The sequence below is a fragment of the Poecilia reticulata genome, chromosome 2 (genome assembly GCF_904066995.2).
Source record: "Poecilia reticulata chromosome 2, P_reticulata-male-v2, whole genome shotgun sequence".
NCBI lineage: Eukaryota > Metazoa > Chordata > Actinopteri > Cyprinodontiformes > Poeciliidae > Poecilia > Poecilia reticulata.
The window spans coordinates 20,194,705-20,212,110 of NC_088831.1; the positions used below are offsets into that span (position 1 = coordinate 20,194,705).

The following is a 17,406-nucleotide window of genomic DNA, read 5'->3' on the forward strand; positions in this document are numbered from 1 at the left end:
TACATTAATGATGTTTCTATTCACTTTATTTCAACTTTTGTTCTTTTCGTACTGTGCTCTGTAACATTTCACTTTATCTCAAAATGTCTTGGAAAAGCTTTTGTCTTTAAATGTGCTGCATAAAGAAACGACACCGAGAGAATGAATGTGAGTGCTGCTGCTGCAGCATCTTTGATTTAGTGGAAAAAATGGGTTACTTTCTTTAATAAGTTGAACAAGGTTTATTTCAATATCAATGTTGTCTTTCTACAGTAAAGGGTTAAATCAGAAGTGATTTTTGTGATTCACGCAAATTTAGGAAGATGATTTAAGCAATACAAATAAAAAAAAAAAATCACTTTTGGCAAAAAAAAAAAAAAAAATGAGTTGGGTTATTATTTTAGGAAGGCGACAAAATGTGATTATCCTTTAGGTTGCTATGGGAATTTGTTAAACAGTCATATAAAAAAAATAGAATGTGCACTCCAATGATTTTCATGATAAACAAACCTTTTAAAAATAAAAAACCATTAAGCAGGTATGAAACATACTTTTCATGAAGGCTACATTCTAGTAAAAACTGGATTGAAGAGCTTTTTCCATTAAAAATGTGTTATTTTTCTATCAGTCTGATGTAGTCTAGGAATGTGTTGGAAATATGGCAAGTCATATGGTCATAATTGTGCATTTACTTTGTGATTATTAAACCCCTTAAGGGTAAGACGTTTTATTACAATAGGCCAGACTTGTCGTTTGATTAAAGGACAAAATGGCAGCATTAATCACCCAGTCATAACAATTTCATTTTGCACAAAGCAAATAAAAATTCTTCACAAAGATTTGCTGGATATTTGTAAAAACAAATTAGCTTCACAAATGATCATAGTTGGCAGAAATAAAGGCTTGAAAACGTCCATCCGTGTGTAATTAAACGTGTTTAACTTAGTGACAAAGTTCCTGAAATAAATGGACTAATAATATCCCAACTTATTGAATGAGTCTGTGAACAGCTGTCTGTGAACCAGATGGTGGCGCTACAGGAAAGGTCCAGAGCGCCTTTAAATCAAACCTCGATTCTTACGGCGTTTTAAACTCACATTCAGCTTTGTAACATTAAAATCATTTTATTTCACAGGTTAACATTTGTGTCCTAAAACGGCAACAAGCGATGACATTTCCTCTACTCCACAGACACTGGAGCTCAAATAGTCCATAAAAGACGGAGCATTGTGCCCGGTTGTTCAACTTTAACAAGTTTATCTCTTAGTGACGGCCTCAGTCGATCCACACTAACCGGAAGTGGGTGTGGCGCGGATCCGCCGTCGGTTCTTTTCCAACCGAGCCGAAGAGGCTTTACTCAGGAGATGCTTTGAGAAATGCTGCCGATATTCCAGCTGCCTGCCGGACTCAGTGATGCTCGGAGTTAAAAACCGGTCCTTCCGGTTCTCGTCAGCGGCCGCCACAGTAACTACGTCAGCGCCATCTTAAAAGCAGGCACGTGCTCAACAGCCATCTCTCAACCATCAAATGCAGCTGGAACAACTGCAGATGATGTTTCACTTAAAAAGGTCAATCAAAGCGGAATTAGCTGCCTGGATTCAGCAGGAGACGCTGGAGAAGCTCAAACTGAGTTTTCCTTGAAACGAAATATTTTTCTGTGGTTAAAATGTGATCTAATGTTGCTACTCGGTCGATTTTCTTTTGAAGTCCCAGAAGTCGTTTCAGGAAAATAAATGAACAGAGACGAGGGTTGCATTAAAACCAAAACTTAAATGGTAGAAATTTAAGCATCACAAAAAAAAAAACAAAGAAATGCTGAAATGTACATTTCCGTGTCACGGCAATTGTAGCCCCACCAACAGAAATACGGCTCTTGGAAAAACATTTCCATTTGTAACATGCTTCTTTAGGGCATCAGTCACATGAAGAAGTGTGATTTGTCTCCCCAAACTGCTCTGCATTTTCACATTCCTGTTTTTATTTTAATTATGTAAAGCACTTTGAAATGCCTTGCCGCTGAAATGTGCTATACAAATAAAATTTGATTGATTTATTGGTATCAATTGATGCCTTCATTGAACAGTCAGAGAATAGCAAACCTAACAATCTTGACAATACAGACATTTTTGGGTGGTTTTAACATCATTAATTGGGCAATGAACTAAAATTTCTATCAGGAGAAATTTATCACGACAAATGATACACAATACAATAAATATTCACTAAATAAAAATAAAGAGTCCTTTTTAATTTAATTTTATTTTATTACAAAAATCAGCTGCAATATTTAAATATTTACTGCTGAGTTTAATTAAAAACACAAATGGGAAACGGATCACTTTTCATAACATCTTTATTGGATGTGTCTCACTTTTAAACATATTTACAGATACTTTAATCTTACTTTGTAGCTCAGTAAAAATACAAATACAGAACACTCAGTTTTGTCAAAATCAACGTTGCCGCTGCAGCGACTTGATGGTTTCCTCCTCAGCATGGACTCGGCGGTGATGATGTGGCGTTCAGGGGGAGGCGAGAGCAAAGTCTGCACTGCATCAATGAAGTGACTGATGGGTAAAATGAAATGAATTCAACTCTATCGACATGTTTAACGATGAGCACACATGAAAAAGAGAAGGAAGAGACGAGTGGGGTAGAGAAGAAACCACCTCCTGATGTGGTGGTTTCAACGCTTCAATTAAAACTTCAGAGGAAATCCTCAGCTTTTACGATGCAGCTGCTAACTTGTGTACATAATGTAACCACGTCTGGCTGCGCTGCCACCTATTTTGGTGAAAAAAAAAAAAAAATTCTCAGCAAGATCTGTTCCTGGTTATCCGCAAAGGAGAACGGCGATTTAGAGTTTAAATCTGGGCCGGGTTTACCTGAACTGATCAGAAGGAAAGACGACTCAAAAAGAGAGAGAGAGAGAGCAGAGCGGGTCCGGCTCGATGAAAATACTTACAGTGCCTTAAAAAAACTTAACCACACCCCCTGAACTTTTTCCACATGTTGTCACCAACTTCAAAAGCGTTTTACTGGGGTATTTTCTGGTAAGTGTAAAGGGAAAGATATGTTATGCTTGGTTCTAAACATGTTTTACAAAAAAAAGAGTGTACCACATATATGTATGTATTCAGCACAGCTAAATAACAGTGGCTCCGTATCAGTAACCAGTCCATCTGATATTTATGTCGAGTATTACGGCTATCCTGATCCGATACGGACATCGGAAATTGGTCCGATTATATATCAGGCCAAGAAATATATCGGATTCAATTGTTAAGCAGCTAAAACCTCAGATAGAAGCACTCCGCTCCAGGATTTAGTCCGACCCGACATTTTAAGTCAGTAATTACCCAATACCGATATTTTTAAAAAGTACTGGCAGATTCTTTTTCCCCACTTAAAACATTTTTCCCATGTGTTATGTGAAATAGTGGAAGTACTTTTTTTTCTTTTTCTATTTTATAAATCAAAGTAATTATTGGCTTAAAACAAGCTCTTATGTCTTGCTGAAAAGTTACTTGTGAGTTTTGTCTCATTTCAGTTGTACTAAGATATTTGCAATGGAAACTGGAGTAAACATATTTGGTAAGATTTTGTGTTTTTAGTCACATGTAATCAAGAAAACTGAAAACCCTGAAAAGGGCGCAGGATAAACCCGCCCCTTTCTCAATAATGATTTTCAGGGCCATATACAATAAAGCAACACCAGTTGAAACCAATGTATGGTTCTCCTTATTAAATCAGAAATGTACAAGACTTGATCATTCCTTATAAATTGTTTTGAATGGATTTATAGTAAACCATTTTTCATCTCCTCATCCAAACAGTTCTGTAATTTTACTCCATAAACCGAAACACATATTTGTTGTAAACAGTTTCCTTCTGTTATTTCCATTTAAGACAAATAACTTTTTGGAAATTAATTGGCAACAATCTCTTTCTAGCTTTAAACACAACTTGTTGCATTTTTAAATAAACCAAATCCATTAGTTTGAAGATATTTGACAGAATAGATTATTGCTAGTATGTTCTATAAAATTTACCCTATATAAAATTCTGATAGCTTTATTTAGTGTCACTAAGGTTTAGTGTTGGTTTTATATTAATTTGATATGGAACAAGAAATTAATATGTATGGAGTGTTTTAAATAAAGTGAAAAGTCTTAGAAGTTTTCACTTTATGTATTTTATATAAGCTTTTCAGTCACATTTATGATCCTAAATATGGACATTATAACAGAATCTGACTGAGCTTTAGAGCAGAAGGTTGTTTAAATGTAGCAACTCAAAACTCCAAACTAAAAGTAGCATTTTCCTTCCATCTCACAATTACACACTAAAAAAAAAAGCGTTAAAGTTCACATAAAAAAATATGTAAAAAGATTCAACGGGGGGTCGACAGTTTTGGAAGGCACCGAGTGACATCATGAACGTTGTGGCTGAAACAGGATGAAAACGGTGTTGCTCCGCTGGCCTGGTTTCACATCGGAATTTAAAAGCGGTTCAAAGGTCAGGGTCAGACCGAGCCAGGCGTTGACGTCACACTGGTGTGAAGTTGTAGTCAGCGTGACGCGGGGCGACGGAAACCACGCGTGAACCTCCTGAGGTTTCATGTCGGTGCCGACACCACCAGGGGCAGCTGGGAAGCCCGGGTGACCGGCTCCGAGGTCACAGAGGAGCGAGACACTAATAATAACAATAAAAATCCCAGCGTTGCTTCATCACTGCATTTAGTTTGCCGCTGCAGGAATGACGTCGATCCGGACGTGCCGTGCTGAAGTAAACATTATTTAGCATTGCTCAGCTTAACGTGGAAACCTTGAAATGGGAAAAATATTTTCTTTGGAGCTCTAATCAAACGGAAACATTTTAATAATAGTGAACAGAAGTGAAATGATTCGATTATGCAACACATGTTGACAGGAGAGTTCCCCCGTTTCTGTTTTATTTATAGATTCCTGCCTGGCGTCCGGCCGCTTCCCCCTGTGGTCGGTTCACCACGGCTCATTTTTGGCGGTTATCGTTCCGTTTTATTCCTCCTCTCGCATCGTTTTACACCAACTGGCTTGAGTCCGGGTTTCTTTTTATTCCATGCGACACGTGTTCGTTTCCTCGTCTCGGTTTCGGGTCCGTTTAACGAGGCGGGTTCAAGCACTGACCATGTCGAACGCTAAAACGCTCGGGACGGGATTTACGAGAAACGGGTTCAGAGTCGAGTGTTGCATCAGCAGTAAAACCCTCTGGAAGGACGACATGAGGAAGAACTGAGCTCTCAGTGTGAGGTACAGATAGAAAAGGGGCAAATATCACAGCTAAAAAAAACCCCTAAAACTTCTCAAAGTGTAAAACTTAAATCATAATCAGTACTGTTTAAAATAATTTTTTTAGAGCAGAGAAGTAATTTTAATACGCACTAAAGCACTTCAAATGGAGAGCAGCGACCATATCTGGATGATGTGTCACATGGAGCGAAATAGCTTGACTGCCTGTTGTAAACAAAAAACTGACAAAAAAGGCTTTTCTTAACGTGAATATGAGGCAGTGCAGGAAAAAAGATGGAGTGAGCGCTCTTGCTTTCCTTTATCAAACCACTTTAACACACTTGTTATCTTGGCTTCAGATACACTTGGTATCTGAAGCCAAGAGGCACAGAGGACGGGGAGACAATACTGACCAAAAATTAAAAAAAGAAAAGCTAGTGTAGAAAGCCAACTGTTTGTGAGCATAAAGTTCTCAGGCGAGAAATTTTGTTGTTTACTGACGTTTACCACGTTTTATATAGACATCTGATTTACTTTGATAGTATTAAGTTATATCAATAAATCTATAATATTCTTAGCATCTGAGCCAAACAATGGATCACAAAATCTGAATCGATTCTGACTTTAAGAATTAGGTGACATGTTGGGGGGGAAGAACTCAACTGTAGACAAAGTTTACAAGACTGACAGGAACCAATGAAAAATGCTGACAGCTTCACTGCTGTTCAGTTTAACCCACAAGTAAAACACTGGTGTTGCGGTGACGTAGTAGTTTGGAGGAAAGTCCTTCAACACCCCTGTGTTTACCATGGTAACAAAGCTCCTCTGAACTACGGTAGAAAGTTTGGCTCCGTCCAAACAGAAACAAACGCATTAAATTTTTGTAAACGGTTAAGAAAAACGATGTGCATCAGAAGCACCACTGAAAATGCTGTAGTCTGTATGACGAGCCCGACGGTGGCGCTGTAACACCACCAGAGAATGACGCGAAAAACAAAGAATGACGCCATGTTTGTCATTTGTGGAAGTAAGGTGCATGCTGGATGGAAAGAGAGATGGAGCTACGCCGTCATAGCTTCAAAATAAATGTAGCTGGCATGGTCAGACGGAAACACTGAAACGGACTCTGGAACCTGGTTTCAAAAATTATCGTCCACACAGATCCGGCTTTTTGGGAGTCCAGAAACGGACGGTTTAAACATCCAAAAAGTCATCGCAGATGCAACTAAAATCATCTCTGTGTGGGCAGGGGCCAACTTTTCTTGAATGCTGCCAGAAGTTCAGTATTTTCTTATTATAGTTTTCATCACTCTGTCAGGCCGGGCTCACCACAAAGTGCTTTGAAATCCCTGAGTCGGGTGCCAGTCTACTAGATCTCCAATCAAATGCTCTCAAAGACCATTCCTCCTTATTTTCCTTTCCTTAGTAAATAAATCAGCTCCTAAATCTCCGCCTTATGAGCTCAGTGTAGCAATCACTGCTTTTGTAATGGGTGACCATTGAGAGTTTGTTGTTCTGAACGAAACAACTTTTCAAAATATTTATTAATTTTGAACATGGAAGTGGATATGAACATCATGAGCGAAAAGCAAAGGAGAAATTGTAAAAACAGTATAGGGCTTTAAGCATTTTAAATGGCATGTCGATACCCTGAAAGAAAAAGTATTTTAACTTTTCTGGAGACATCAACTATATTTTGCACTACGTCAAAACGTTTTATGCAGCTTAGCATCTGTTAAGAGCTACTGATGGTTGAATAATTTGACATCATGAGGATTTGAAGAGGTTGAGGTTCAAATCAGATCAAAAAACGTAAGATTGTTTTCACATAAAGATGGAAACCAGCAACAGCATGACTGAGACGGTGGACGGACACAGAAAGTGGTAGATGAAAGCTCTGCGCTGAGGAGTATTGTAATCATTTATTCACCTCTCTCAGTGCTACACCACTCTACTCTTTTGTCCTTAGAGTTGTCCTGTAACAAAGTGCACAAACAAATGATTTAAAGCAGAGCCACCGACACAAACACGTATACCAAAAAGCGAGGCGTCGCTGAAAACGGAGGAAACGAGAAAATCTGAGGATGGAAGGAAAAGAAAAAGAAAAGTGACGGGACGATGATGGGGGACCTGTAGAAAACGGATAAAAGAGCAGCATCCGGTGAAGCAGCAGCAGCAGAATGGTTTTAGGATGGGACAGAAACTGGTAAGACTGGTACATGGAGGCCTGCTGCTGTTCTTTAATTACTCTCTCTCAAAATGGTCCATATTGCCAAAAAAAAACAAAAAACAGCTTTATATTAGGTGGTTACTTCTGTCCCCACCTGCTTGTAAAGAGGTGATTTGATTACAGTTTGAGGACCATCTGATGATCAAACAGGAAACGGGTTCGGGTCACAAGGGAGGAGAAGTGGAGGGCTTTCACACGACCCTGTGTCTCCATTAATGCAAAAACAAACAAAAAACCCCCCCGACATCTCGTTAACAGACCCTGTAAAATGTCCACTAGTCCGTTAGCGTAGAGGGGAAACAAACCCTTCAAGTGTCCATTTGCGTAATCCTTCAGTTTGCACTCCTAGGGCCTCGGCTCGAGTCAGTATGGAGGACGTTTGGTCAAATCAAATTAAAAAAACAAAAATAAAGCCTCTCGTTTGGAGCTCTTCGATTCAGAGCCGAGAAAAGGCTGAGCAGCACACCCACCGTCCGTCTGGTTGAAGCAACGAACACACGGATCTATAGTGAGAGTCAGAGAGGAGAACACAGAAATAGGAGGAGGAGGAGGAGAAGAAGAAGAAGAGAGGGAGATCCAGAGAGTCTGTCCGTTCCTCTGGGCTGCGGTCTCTCCGTCTCCTCTGGCTCATGTCTGCAGTCCGGACGCAGATGAAGAGTTCCCATGGAAGTTTGTCCAGTGTTGGATGGGATTGGTGGGCTGGGTTGAGCAGAAAGGTGGCGCCCTCTGGTGCTGTGGAGGAGGAAGAGGAAGAGGAGGCGGGCGTGTGCGTCTACCGCTGAGCGGGCTCGCTGCCAGGCAGGGTGATGTTGCCCAGGTGGAGGACGGGCAGCGGGTGGGCCTCGGTGTTAAAGACCCAGCTCTCGAACGGCATCAGGTCGTCACTGGAGAACAACAGGTACAGGTACCTGGGGGCGGGGCATGATGGAGGGAGGGGGCGGGGCATGGTGGAGGGAGGGGGCGGGGCATGGTGGAGGGGTAGGTAAAGGGAGTAGAGGGAGAAATGAATAATTCAACATGACAGCAAACCCTGAGTAAGACACTGTTGTTACAAGGTGTTTATGAAGAAGACATGTTTGTCTTCTAGCGTCAAAAAGCAACATCTTTCTTTTTGCAATGTTGAGATAAATCAAATTAAGATGACGCAAACAGAAACAAAACTAAAATGTAAATTTTAAGGTCTAAAAGCTTAAAATATTTTAATATTAACTTTGTCAACAAAATATAAGGATTTTAATGAAACGCCTGGAAAAGAAAAGTTTAAATCACCTGAGTGAAGCTGAAACCCTCAGTCATTCTTCAAATCAGAAAAGAAATTTAGTGTAAACTGTGCTTCGTTTGTGCTGCAATGATTTTTGCTTGTGCTGCTATCCGTTTTGAGATGTTAATAAAAGTTTCCACAGGTCATAGAAGGTCAACTGGCCCCACCCACATTTATAAAATCAAACAAATTTGACTCCAAACCAGCTGCGTTTGTGCTGCAGTCATTTTCGTTGGTGCCGCCATCCTTTTCAGGACATTGATTAAAGTTTTTGGAGGTCATAAAATGTCAACTGGCCCCTCCAACATTCATGAAATAACAATTTTGTTTGACTTGGGTACTTTAGGGGGCTGGTTGAACTTTTGGCAACTTTTGGTATCTTACAAAAAAAAAAAAGAAAAGCGGCACAAATGAAAATTTTAGCAGAACAAACGCTTTCATAAATGTGGGAGGGGCTGGTTGACCTTCTGCAACCTCCAGAAATGTATTCAAATAAAAAAAAAAAATTATAGCAGCACAAACAAATTATTTTTGCTGCACAAATGTGGCATTAATCTTGTTTGATTTGAAGAAGGTTAAGAGTGTACAAACCCCTTTTTTTAAAATGCCAGGTAGAAAACTGTTAGAGACAAAACAACACCCGCAGAAAAACACGGTGGTGGCAACATCATGCTCTGGGATTGGATTTCTCAAATGGAACTAATTGTTTTTCTCAACAAAATTAATTAGCCTTAATCACATCCAAATCAACAAAATATTTTATTCAGAGAGGCTGAAACAGTTTTTAAACTAATTTTTAAATACTGATTTGCCCAGTTTCCATAAAAAGTTAATTTATATTATTACCAAAACCTAAATTTGTCAACATTTCATTTGCTTTTATAAACAGAATTTTCACATCACACAGTTTGCAAACTAACTCCTTAATTGCTGCAACAGAAGAGGAGAAAAGGCCAAATCCACACGACTGGAAACAGAGCAATGTGGTTTCCTAAATGCTGCTTATCTGCCCATCAGAGGCGAGCAGCAGCCAATCAGGGCGCAGCTGCTGCTCTGACGGGATTCTCTCAGCTGGGACAAACACTGGAGGAAAAACAGATACAAAAGGACACAAAGGCTTCCAAACTCATAAGGATTGAAATGTCAGCGTCTCAGGGAGCGGGCGGCCGGCGTGGCAGCTGACATTTCACAGCTCTCATTCACACACTCACACACACACACGCTGGTGGCATCAAAAGCCTCGTCGGTATTCGTTTCAATCCCAGTCAAAAGCCGAGGTCTGATCAGCAGCTGGGAAATGTCACTTTACATTGTTTATTCACAGCTGGAGCCGACACTCTGGTTTAGAGAGAGATCCAGGTTTTTACAGGTACAACGGCCAGATTGAAGTTCTCGGTTCTTTTAGCTCAATTTGACATTTTAAATACAAAACATTATTACTTCCACCAGAAACACCACAGGAAAGAAGGAAAGGAGGAAGGGACTAAGGAAGTGACGGAGAACATAAGGAAAGAAGGACAGAAACTCAGAAGGAAGGAAGGCAGAAAGGGCAGAGCGAAGGAAGGAAAAACAAAGGAATGAAGGAAGAAAAAATACAGAAGGACAGATGAAGGAAGGACAGAAAAAAGGAACAAAGGATGGAAGGACAGAGTAAGAGATTGGAAGGAAGGGTGAAGGAAAACAAGTGTAAAGGAAGGGCACGATAAATCAAGGCAGAAAAGAAAAAAGACAGAAAGACAGAAAGAAGTTAAAGGGATGAAGAAAGGGATGAAGGCCTCAAGAAAAGAACGAGAGGAAGAATAAAAGGACACAAGGGACTAATGTAGGGAAGAAGGGAGGATTAAAGGAAGGACACAAAGTAAGTAAGTAAGGATGAAACTAAGGAGTGAAAAGAAGGACACAAGGAAGGAAAAAAGGACAGAAATAAAGGATAAAAACAAGGCAGCAAGGAATTAAAGAAGGAAGGGAAAAGGAACAAATGAAGGACAAAACATTTAGATCGTGGAATAAAGTGAATAAAGTCTGAAAATACAAACACTGTTCCATAATCCATTTCTTCCATATTTATCCAGTGAGCTCTAATAGTGAGCTCTAATTCCAGACTGCAAAGGAAGCCTGGGAAACTGGTGAGAAAAGCAGCTGAGAGCCTGAAGGGGATCATTTACACAGAGCAGCCACCAGGGGGAAGCAGTGAACCACCAGAGCAATTCTCCCCAGACTCTGAGCTGCTGTTCAACTCAACAGTGATGGGATGGAAAACCAAACCAGGGATTCCCTCTGCATCAAACACACAGGCATAAAGCATCTACTGCTTTGGTTCTGGGAAAAACCCAACTTATACTGGACTTTTACAGATGAAACCGTCTAAGTGTTGAGGAGGAAACTGCTTCAAATCAAACTCACTTGAGCGTCTCGGCTAGGAAGAAGCTCTGCTGCACGTCATCGTAGGTCGGGTTGGACGAGTAGACGTCCTTCACTCCGGAGAAGCCTCCACTGACCCGGCAGTACTTATCAATGGCCTGGAGGAGACAGGATGGAGAAAGGGAAGGATGTAAGAGTCTTGTCAAACCTGATAGTGCGGCAGACTCCGTTCCATTGGGGACCAAATTGCAACATTTGTTACATTTTTGGCTGCTGCGGTTCGCTTTAACACTGCACTGAGTCAAATCAACCAAATCCTTTGAAAAACCTGTTACCCTACTTGCCTGTGGAGGCGCTACACCAAGAACGACGATGACACAAAATCCGAGAAGACGACACTGAGCACAACTTCCTTCCTGAGCACAACCATCTAAACAAAACTGGTGTATCATCAGATTTCAGAGGTTGTAGGATTCCTCTTTTGCCTTTGGCAAAACACCAAGAGACATTTCTCCAGCTACTGTTAGACTCGCTAGCGGGTTGTATTTACCCAGAATGCCTTGCATCATAGCCCGCTCCCTGCTTACAGAGCAGTCTCTGGTCACAAATGAATCAAAATTTCAACAGAGTTCACTTTAACAGAGGATTTCAGGTGGACCAGAGTTCGGTTTTTTGATTGCACGTTCCCACTTTCCCAAATGAACCCGACATTCGAGGCAAGCAAACTAGAGTTCGATTAACGAGGACTAAACAGTGATGGTGTGAATGAACCCCCAAAAGAGCAAGAAGTAAAAGAACGAGAGCACGCAGGGAAGGAGGTAGGGAAATCAACGTCAAAGGTGTAAAACAAATGAAGACTTGAACAGAAACGAGCGGTGACGTCTAAAAAGAAACGGTCAAAGGAAGGAACGACAGATCAGAGAGGACGACGAAAACGAGAGCAGGAAGGAGCAGAGCAAAGAACGCGTGGGGGAGGAGAGCACATTTTAATAAGCTTATAAAAGAAAGCTCACTGTAATTAATTTCTTTGCTTTAGACAGATTAGAGCTGGTCCTGGGTGACAGTCGCAAGGCAGCCGCTCTACAAAACACAAAATGCATTCCCAGCATTTCTGCTCTCCTTCCACAAAAAAAGCTCCAGAACGGTAGTAGTCACAGGTCTGCCCTCCTCCAACGACTCAATCTAGTTTAAAATATGTCAGCCGACATATCAAAAATGACTTGCTTTGGGTTATGATAGTTTGAATTAGTCTCTATATATTAAATTTTGTATTGAAAGGACGAAGGAAGTCACCATCAGGGAACAAAGTGCTAAAGTCTGGAAGCTGATCCTGATCCGTACAGACGGCCTAATGGCGAGTAAATCAGGACGGCTGGTGGTTGAAATTCCTGACTGGTTTACATTTTATAGCTGATGTGTTTGTGTACTTCTACCATAACAGACTTAGGCTTAGGGGTCGTGACCTGCTGCCAGTGAAAAGTTTTCAAACACTCATCGTAGGATTTTGAAGATCCATTTCAAACATTTGTTGAAATTTTAGACGTCCAGTCAGACGTCCAGAAAGTAAAATCTGGGATACAAATTTGATGTGAGGATTTTCTCTAATGTATACAAACAGGCCCAAATGTATTAGGGATGAAGGATATATCGGCATTAACATCGGAATCGGTCAATATTACTGGTCTTTTAATCTTTCGGTATTGGTCCAATAAATAAAACGGGGCCCATATTAACAATCAATATTTATTTCCATCTTGTTGCCGTTTGTTACTGAAGGGGCAGTGGAAGAGGTTGATCCTGTGACACTAGCTGCGTCTCCATTGGTCATGTAATTGCACAAATTGGAATTCTGAAAATAAATTTGCTTAATGGAAACGTGTTAAAAAAAAAAGGTTTTCTGATTTAAATGATTTAAACACGATCAACAACCAGATGTTACCACTGACGGAAACGACTGAGAAGATGGCAGGAAGTAGTTGGATGATGATGAAGCGGCATTTAAAAAAAATGATTTATCACGTGAACAAACTTATTCACGTGTGATTTTAATTGTATTTCTCATTTAATGGAAGCACCGCAATTGCAAAATTTTGCATTTTTCCAATGTTAGCGGAATATTGACAAAGATTTGAGGGCATTTGTAATGGAAACACAGTTTGTGAGTAACACAGAAAAGAATTATGAGGAGTTTCCCTTAAGAAGCAATGGTTGGGTCAATGAGTTCTTTTTCTTCAAGGCATTGAAAGCATTGTGAAACAGATATATCTGTAAATATCAATCATCAGCCATATTTGATATAACAATATTTATATCAAATTTCCATATTTGTGCATTCCTCAGGTGTGTAGTGTAAGCATAAATTTACATTGGTGTTATCAGTTGTAGATCTTGAAAAGCAGCTGAAATCCTCCACCATAAACCCACAAACATTCCCCAGCGCTCGATATACTGCGACAGGATTACTGCAATGTTTCCCTGCGGTTGAGTTTAGGGCATCATTCTTTAAGGATGTTTTCATTTTCGTTCCTGATACGGACACGGTTTATTTAACACAGCGAGCTGCAATATTCCTGCGTCTGCAGACTCCGTCTCGTTAACGGCAGCAGCACTCAGGAATTCAATGGGCAGCACTTTTCTTCTCGCAGCTCAGCAAGGCGGCCTTGGGACTCTGAAACTGGACGAGCGGCTAAAGGCACACGAAACCAAAACTGGGCTTGGTCGGTATAGAAAAAGCAGTTCTGTTTAAAGGCTGCAATCAGGTTGACTGCCTGACAGGAAGGTATGTAAACAAGAGAAATGACAGAATGAGGAGAGGTTATGATCTACGGCGTGACATTTCCGACGTAGTTTGTTGGTGACAAGACCAGGGAGAAGAAGTGAGAAAACCACACTGAGACCGACTGGATTAGACAGCTGCTCCAGCTCACGTTACATAAATAAATACAGACTAAAACATAATAAGAATAATTATAAAGTTGGTACACCAGCCTGCCCCTTCTCATACTCAATGTCATTAAAAGTTTATCGATCGTCAAGCGGGTGATGCTAACAGCCCACTAGCACATATGAGCTCCATTGATTCCCAAAGAGAACTTATCACAGTAGATTTGGGCCCCGCTGACTAATTCTGGCTGCATTATACTGCGGGACACGGCCTATCGACTTTCACTATTAACACATGTAATTGAATAGTATTATCTCAGCCCCTCGTCTGTTAGCCATTCCTCCATCTCACACACACACACGCACGCACGCACGCACGCACACACACACACACACACACACACACACACACACACACACACACACACACACACACACACACACACACACACACACACACACACACACGCAGTCACTCACTCACTCACTGATCCAGTCCACGCAGGAACGTCCTCGTGTGACCTCGTTGCTGTCAGCAGATTTGCTTCGCACAGAGTTTGGACCATAATACCTGTTATTCATGGGCCGCTGCAGGCCGGCGTGAGCCTGCACTTTTTGATTCATGGAGCCGTGTCACTCTACTCCAAACACACACACAGACGCACACACATCTACATAAATATAAATATACTTTAGCAAGCTAAAAGGACTAATTACATGTGTTGCTATTTAAAACTAGCCTAACATGAGTTAAATCAGTTTTACGGCAATCTTTGCAGCTGCCGTGAGGCGAGCGCACCCTTACAATCAGAAGGCATGACCGTCTGTGCTAAATTATTTATACCATTAAACTGTCCACTGGTGAGGGGAGGAGAGGGGGCGGGGGGCAACAGCTGCCAAGGTGGGACATATTTCACAGCGCAGCAGCCGGGCCTTCACCTTCAAACTCATTTACAAAATAGCACAGAAAGCTGCAAACACACACACAACGACGCACATACAGGCTTGTCACAATAAATTTTATTAGACGATAAATAGGCCCGGAAATTATTGTGATAAATAATATCGTTGTTTTGGACAATTTTCAAGTAATGTATTGATTGCAAAATAAAGCAAGTTTGCTCTCTCAATTTTAAATATCTACACGACAAAACAAATGGGGGGGAGGTGGAGGGCATGCATCCGAAACCATAAATAAAACGGTTTACGTTTCTGTGAACCAAGTTGCTCTTCAAATGAATGGAAATGATCAAACTTATTTTAATTTACCATGCGATGAATTGAATAACTGCGACAGCCTTATGCACATACAAATGCAACCCAACCAGCACCACCAGCTCATCTGGACGTTTAAGCCGTTTTGTTAGACGCTCCTCGCCTGCAGCAGGTTGGACTCCACAAGTTGATATTACTTGTACCTTTTTTTTTTTAAACTTCCTTCATCTTATGATATTGTGACGATGCCGTCGGCTCCCGTTGCTCGACAACTTTAAAATCGATCCGTAGACGGCGGCGTCCGTTGTTACTTCCGTAGACGGAGCGCTCCTGTGTGACGCCAACGTTCTTCTTCTGCGAATGTGGGCCACTTTGGAGGTATAAAACCGTTCACACAGAAGTCTGACTGAGGTTGCATTTAATTAGTAATATGAACAACAAACACACACAAAAAAGACACACCCAAAAAAATCTGATTTCAGCATAAAAAAAAATGGAACTGAGCCTGAAGACTTGTTGTGTGAGCAAAGCCTTAGCTTCTAGCTAACAGGAGCCGACTTTGGTCGTGTCAAGAGATTCTCTTCCATCTCAAACCAATCTGCTGTTTCAACTCTGACCTGTGGCATCAACACGGTGTTTCCATCCACTCACTGGTTATTTTCCCTCTCAACCTGAGAGATGAGTGTGTGTGAAACACCCAGACCGAAGTTTACTTCCTCTTCCCCGTTCAGGTGTTCAGTTTGAACTTGAGCAAGAAGTTCAGAACCAAGAGTAGCTGCCTGACTAGATGTTGGTGTCGACAAGCAACTGAACAGGTGCATCTAATCAAGTGGCCCGCAACAGTCTGACAGCTGTTTATGCAACACGCCGAGGCTCAGGTGTTCGCATGAGGAAGTCGGCTTGCTCAGCTACGTCAGAGAAATCATTTAACTAAACACACGAGCGGAGAAATGAAGCTGTGTGGAGCCGAGTCTGAGAGCGTCATCGGGAGAAAACTGCAGGTGTCTGCGAGACGTGAGTGGGTTAGAGTACAGACAGTACCGGAGGAGGAGAGGCGTTCGGAGACAGCCTCAGGTAATGAGTGACAAACCTGGTGTGAAGACAATTAGTGGAAAACCATCAATTCAGGGAGGAAAACACAGAACTTTTAGCAACGATGAGGCGAAGTAAACGAAAGTGCTGCTTGTTAGAGTTGTGTCTTATGGGAAGAAAAACGACAAATCTGAAATAATAGGCTGAGAGTTTATTGCAGGTGTGCTCCATTAGATTACATCAGGGCAGTCTAAACTTGCTGCAACATGGGTAACGAAAATTTATTTTGCTATGAAAAATGTAAAAACAAACAAAACACAAAATTTTTAATGAAACATACAAGCCTGATTTCTATACAGAAAGAATCTGAAAGTCCTGGAAGACATATTCTGAGCTAAAAGAATAAAATCCAAGTTGTTGTTTTATGTTGTTGCTATTTTAAACCCTCCAATGTAGCCCAGTTAGGCCCAATTCTAGATTTTGTGAAAGCACTTTTTCCCACAGTAAAATTCAAGCACTTTTCAAACATTTTCCAATCAAATCAAATTTTATTTGTATAGCACATTTCAAAGTGCTTTAAATCATAACTTTTCAAAGTAAGTTTTCAAAAATACTTTCCATAAAAACAATACAAATGAACTAAAGACGACAGATTCAATTTACTATCATATGATATCATTAATTACTATTACTTATAATGTATTGTGATAGTATTTGATATTTTACAACAAGATAAACTAAAATACAACAAACTCATATCTCTCAAAAATAGTTTTGGTGATTCTAACTGAAGTATTATATATTCTAACTAACTAAAATATTATATATTTTCCAGGTACATAGTGCTGGTTTGTAGCACAATCAGATAACGACTTCAGTTGTTAGAAAAATGCTATACATATCAAATATGATTTAGAAATTTTACCTTGTACCTTGAAATTGGGCCTCTGTCGCTTTAAGAAGCTCCTACTGTTTCTGGAACATGACAGCCTCTTCCTTCTGTTACCAAATTAAAACAGCAGCTCCACCAGGTGTTTGCTAATTGCTGCTGGCTAGTCTGAAGGAGCCGAGTGGAGGAAAGCTGCTCAGTGAGGTGGAAACTTGGAAACCGCAGCTCTGAGGAGGAGCTTCGTCTTAAAGGCGGAGCTAAGTCCACTCAGGCGTTTTGCACAGCT

At 40.7% G+C, this 17,406-nt stretch overlaps 1 protein-coding gene across 3 annotated transcripts in view; it reads right to left on the reverse strand.

Annotated features, from left to right (window-relative positions):
- Positions 1-2,314: 2,314 nt before the first annotated feature.
- The window catches only part of man1a2 (mannosidase, alpha, class 1A, member 2), a 122,477-nt gene continuing 107,385 nt past the window's right edge, over positions 2,315-17,406 (reverse strand). For all 3 annotated transcript variants that reach the window (XM_081600025.1, XM_081600028.1, XM_081600030.1), the window contains exons 13-14: positions 11,144-11,259; positions 2,315-8,387 (exon numbers count right to left, since the gene is read on the reverse strand). In XM_081600025.1, coding sequence (XP_081456151.1) covers positions 8,252-8,387; positions 11,144-11,259 — 252 coding nt within the window. In that variant the 3' untranslated portion in view covers positions 2,315-8,251. The remainder of the gene's footprint in view (positions 8,388-11,143; positions 11,260-17,406) is intronic.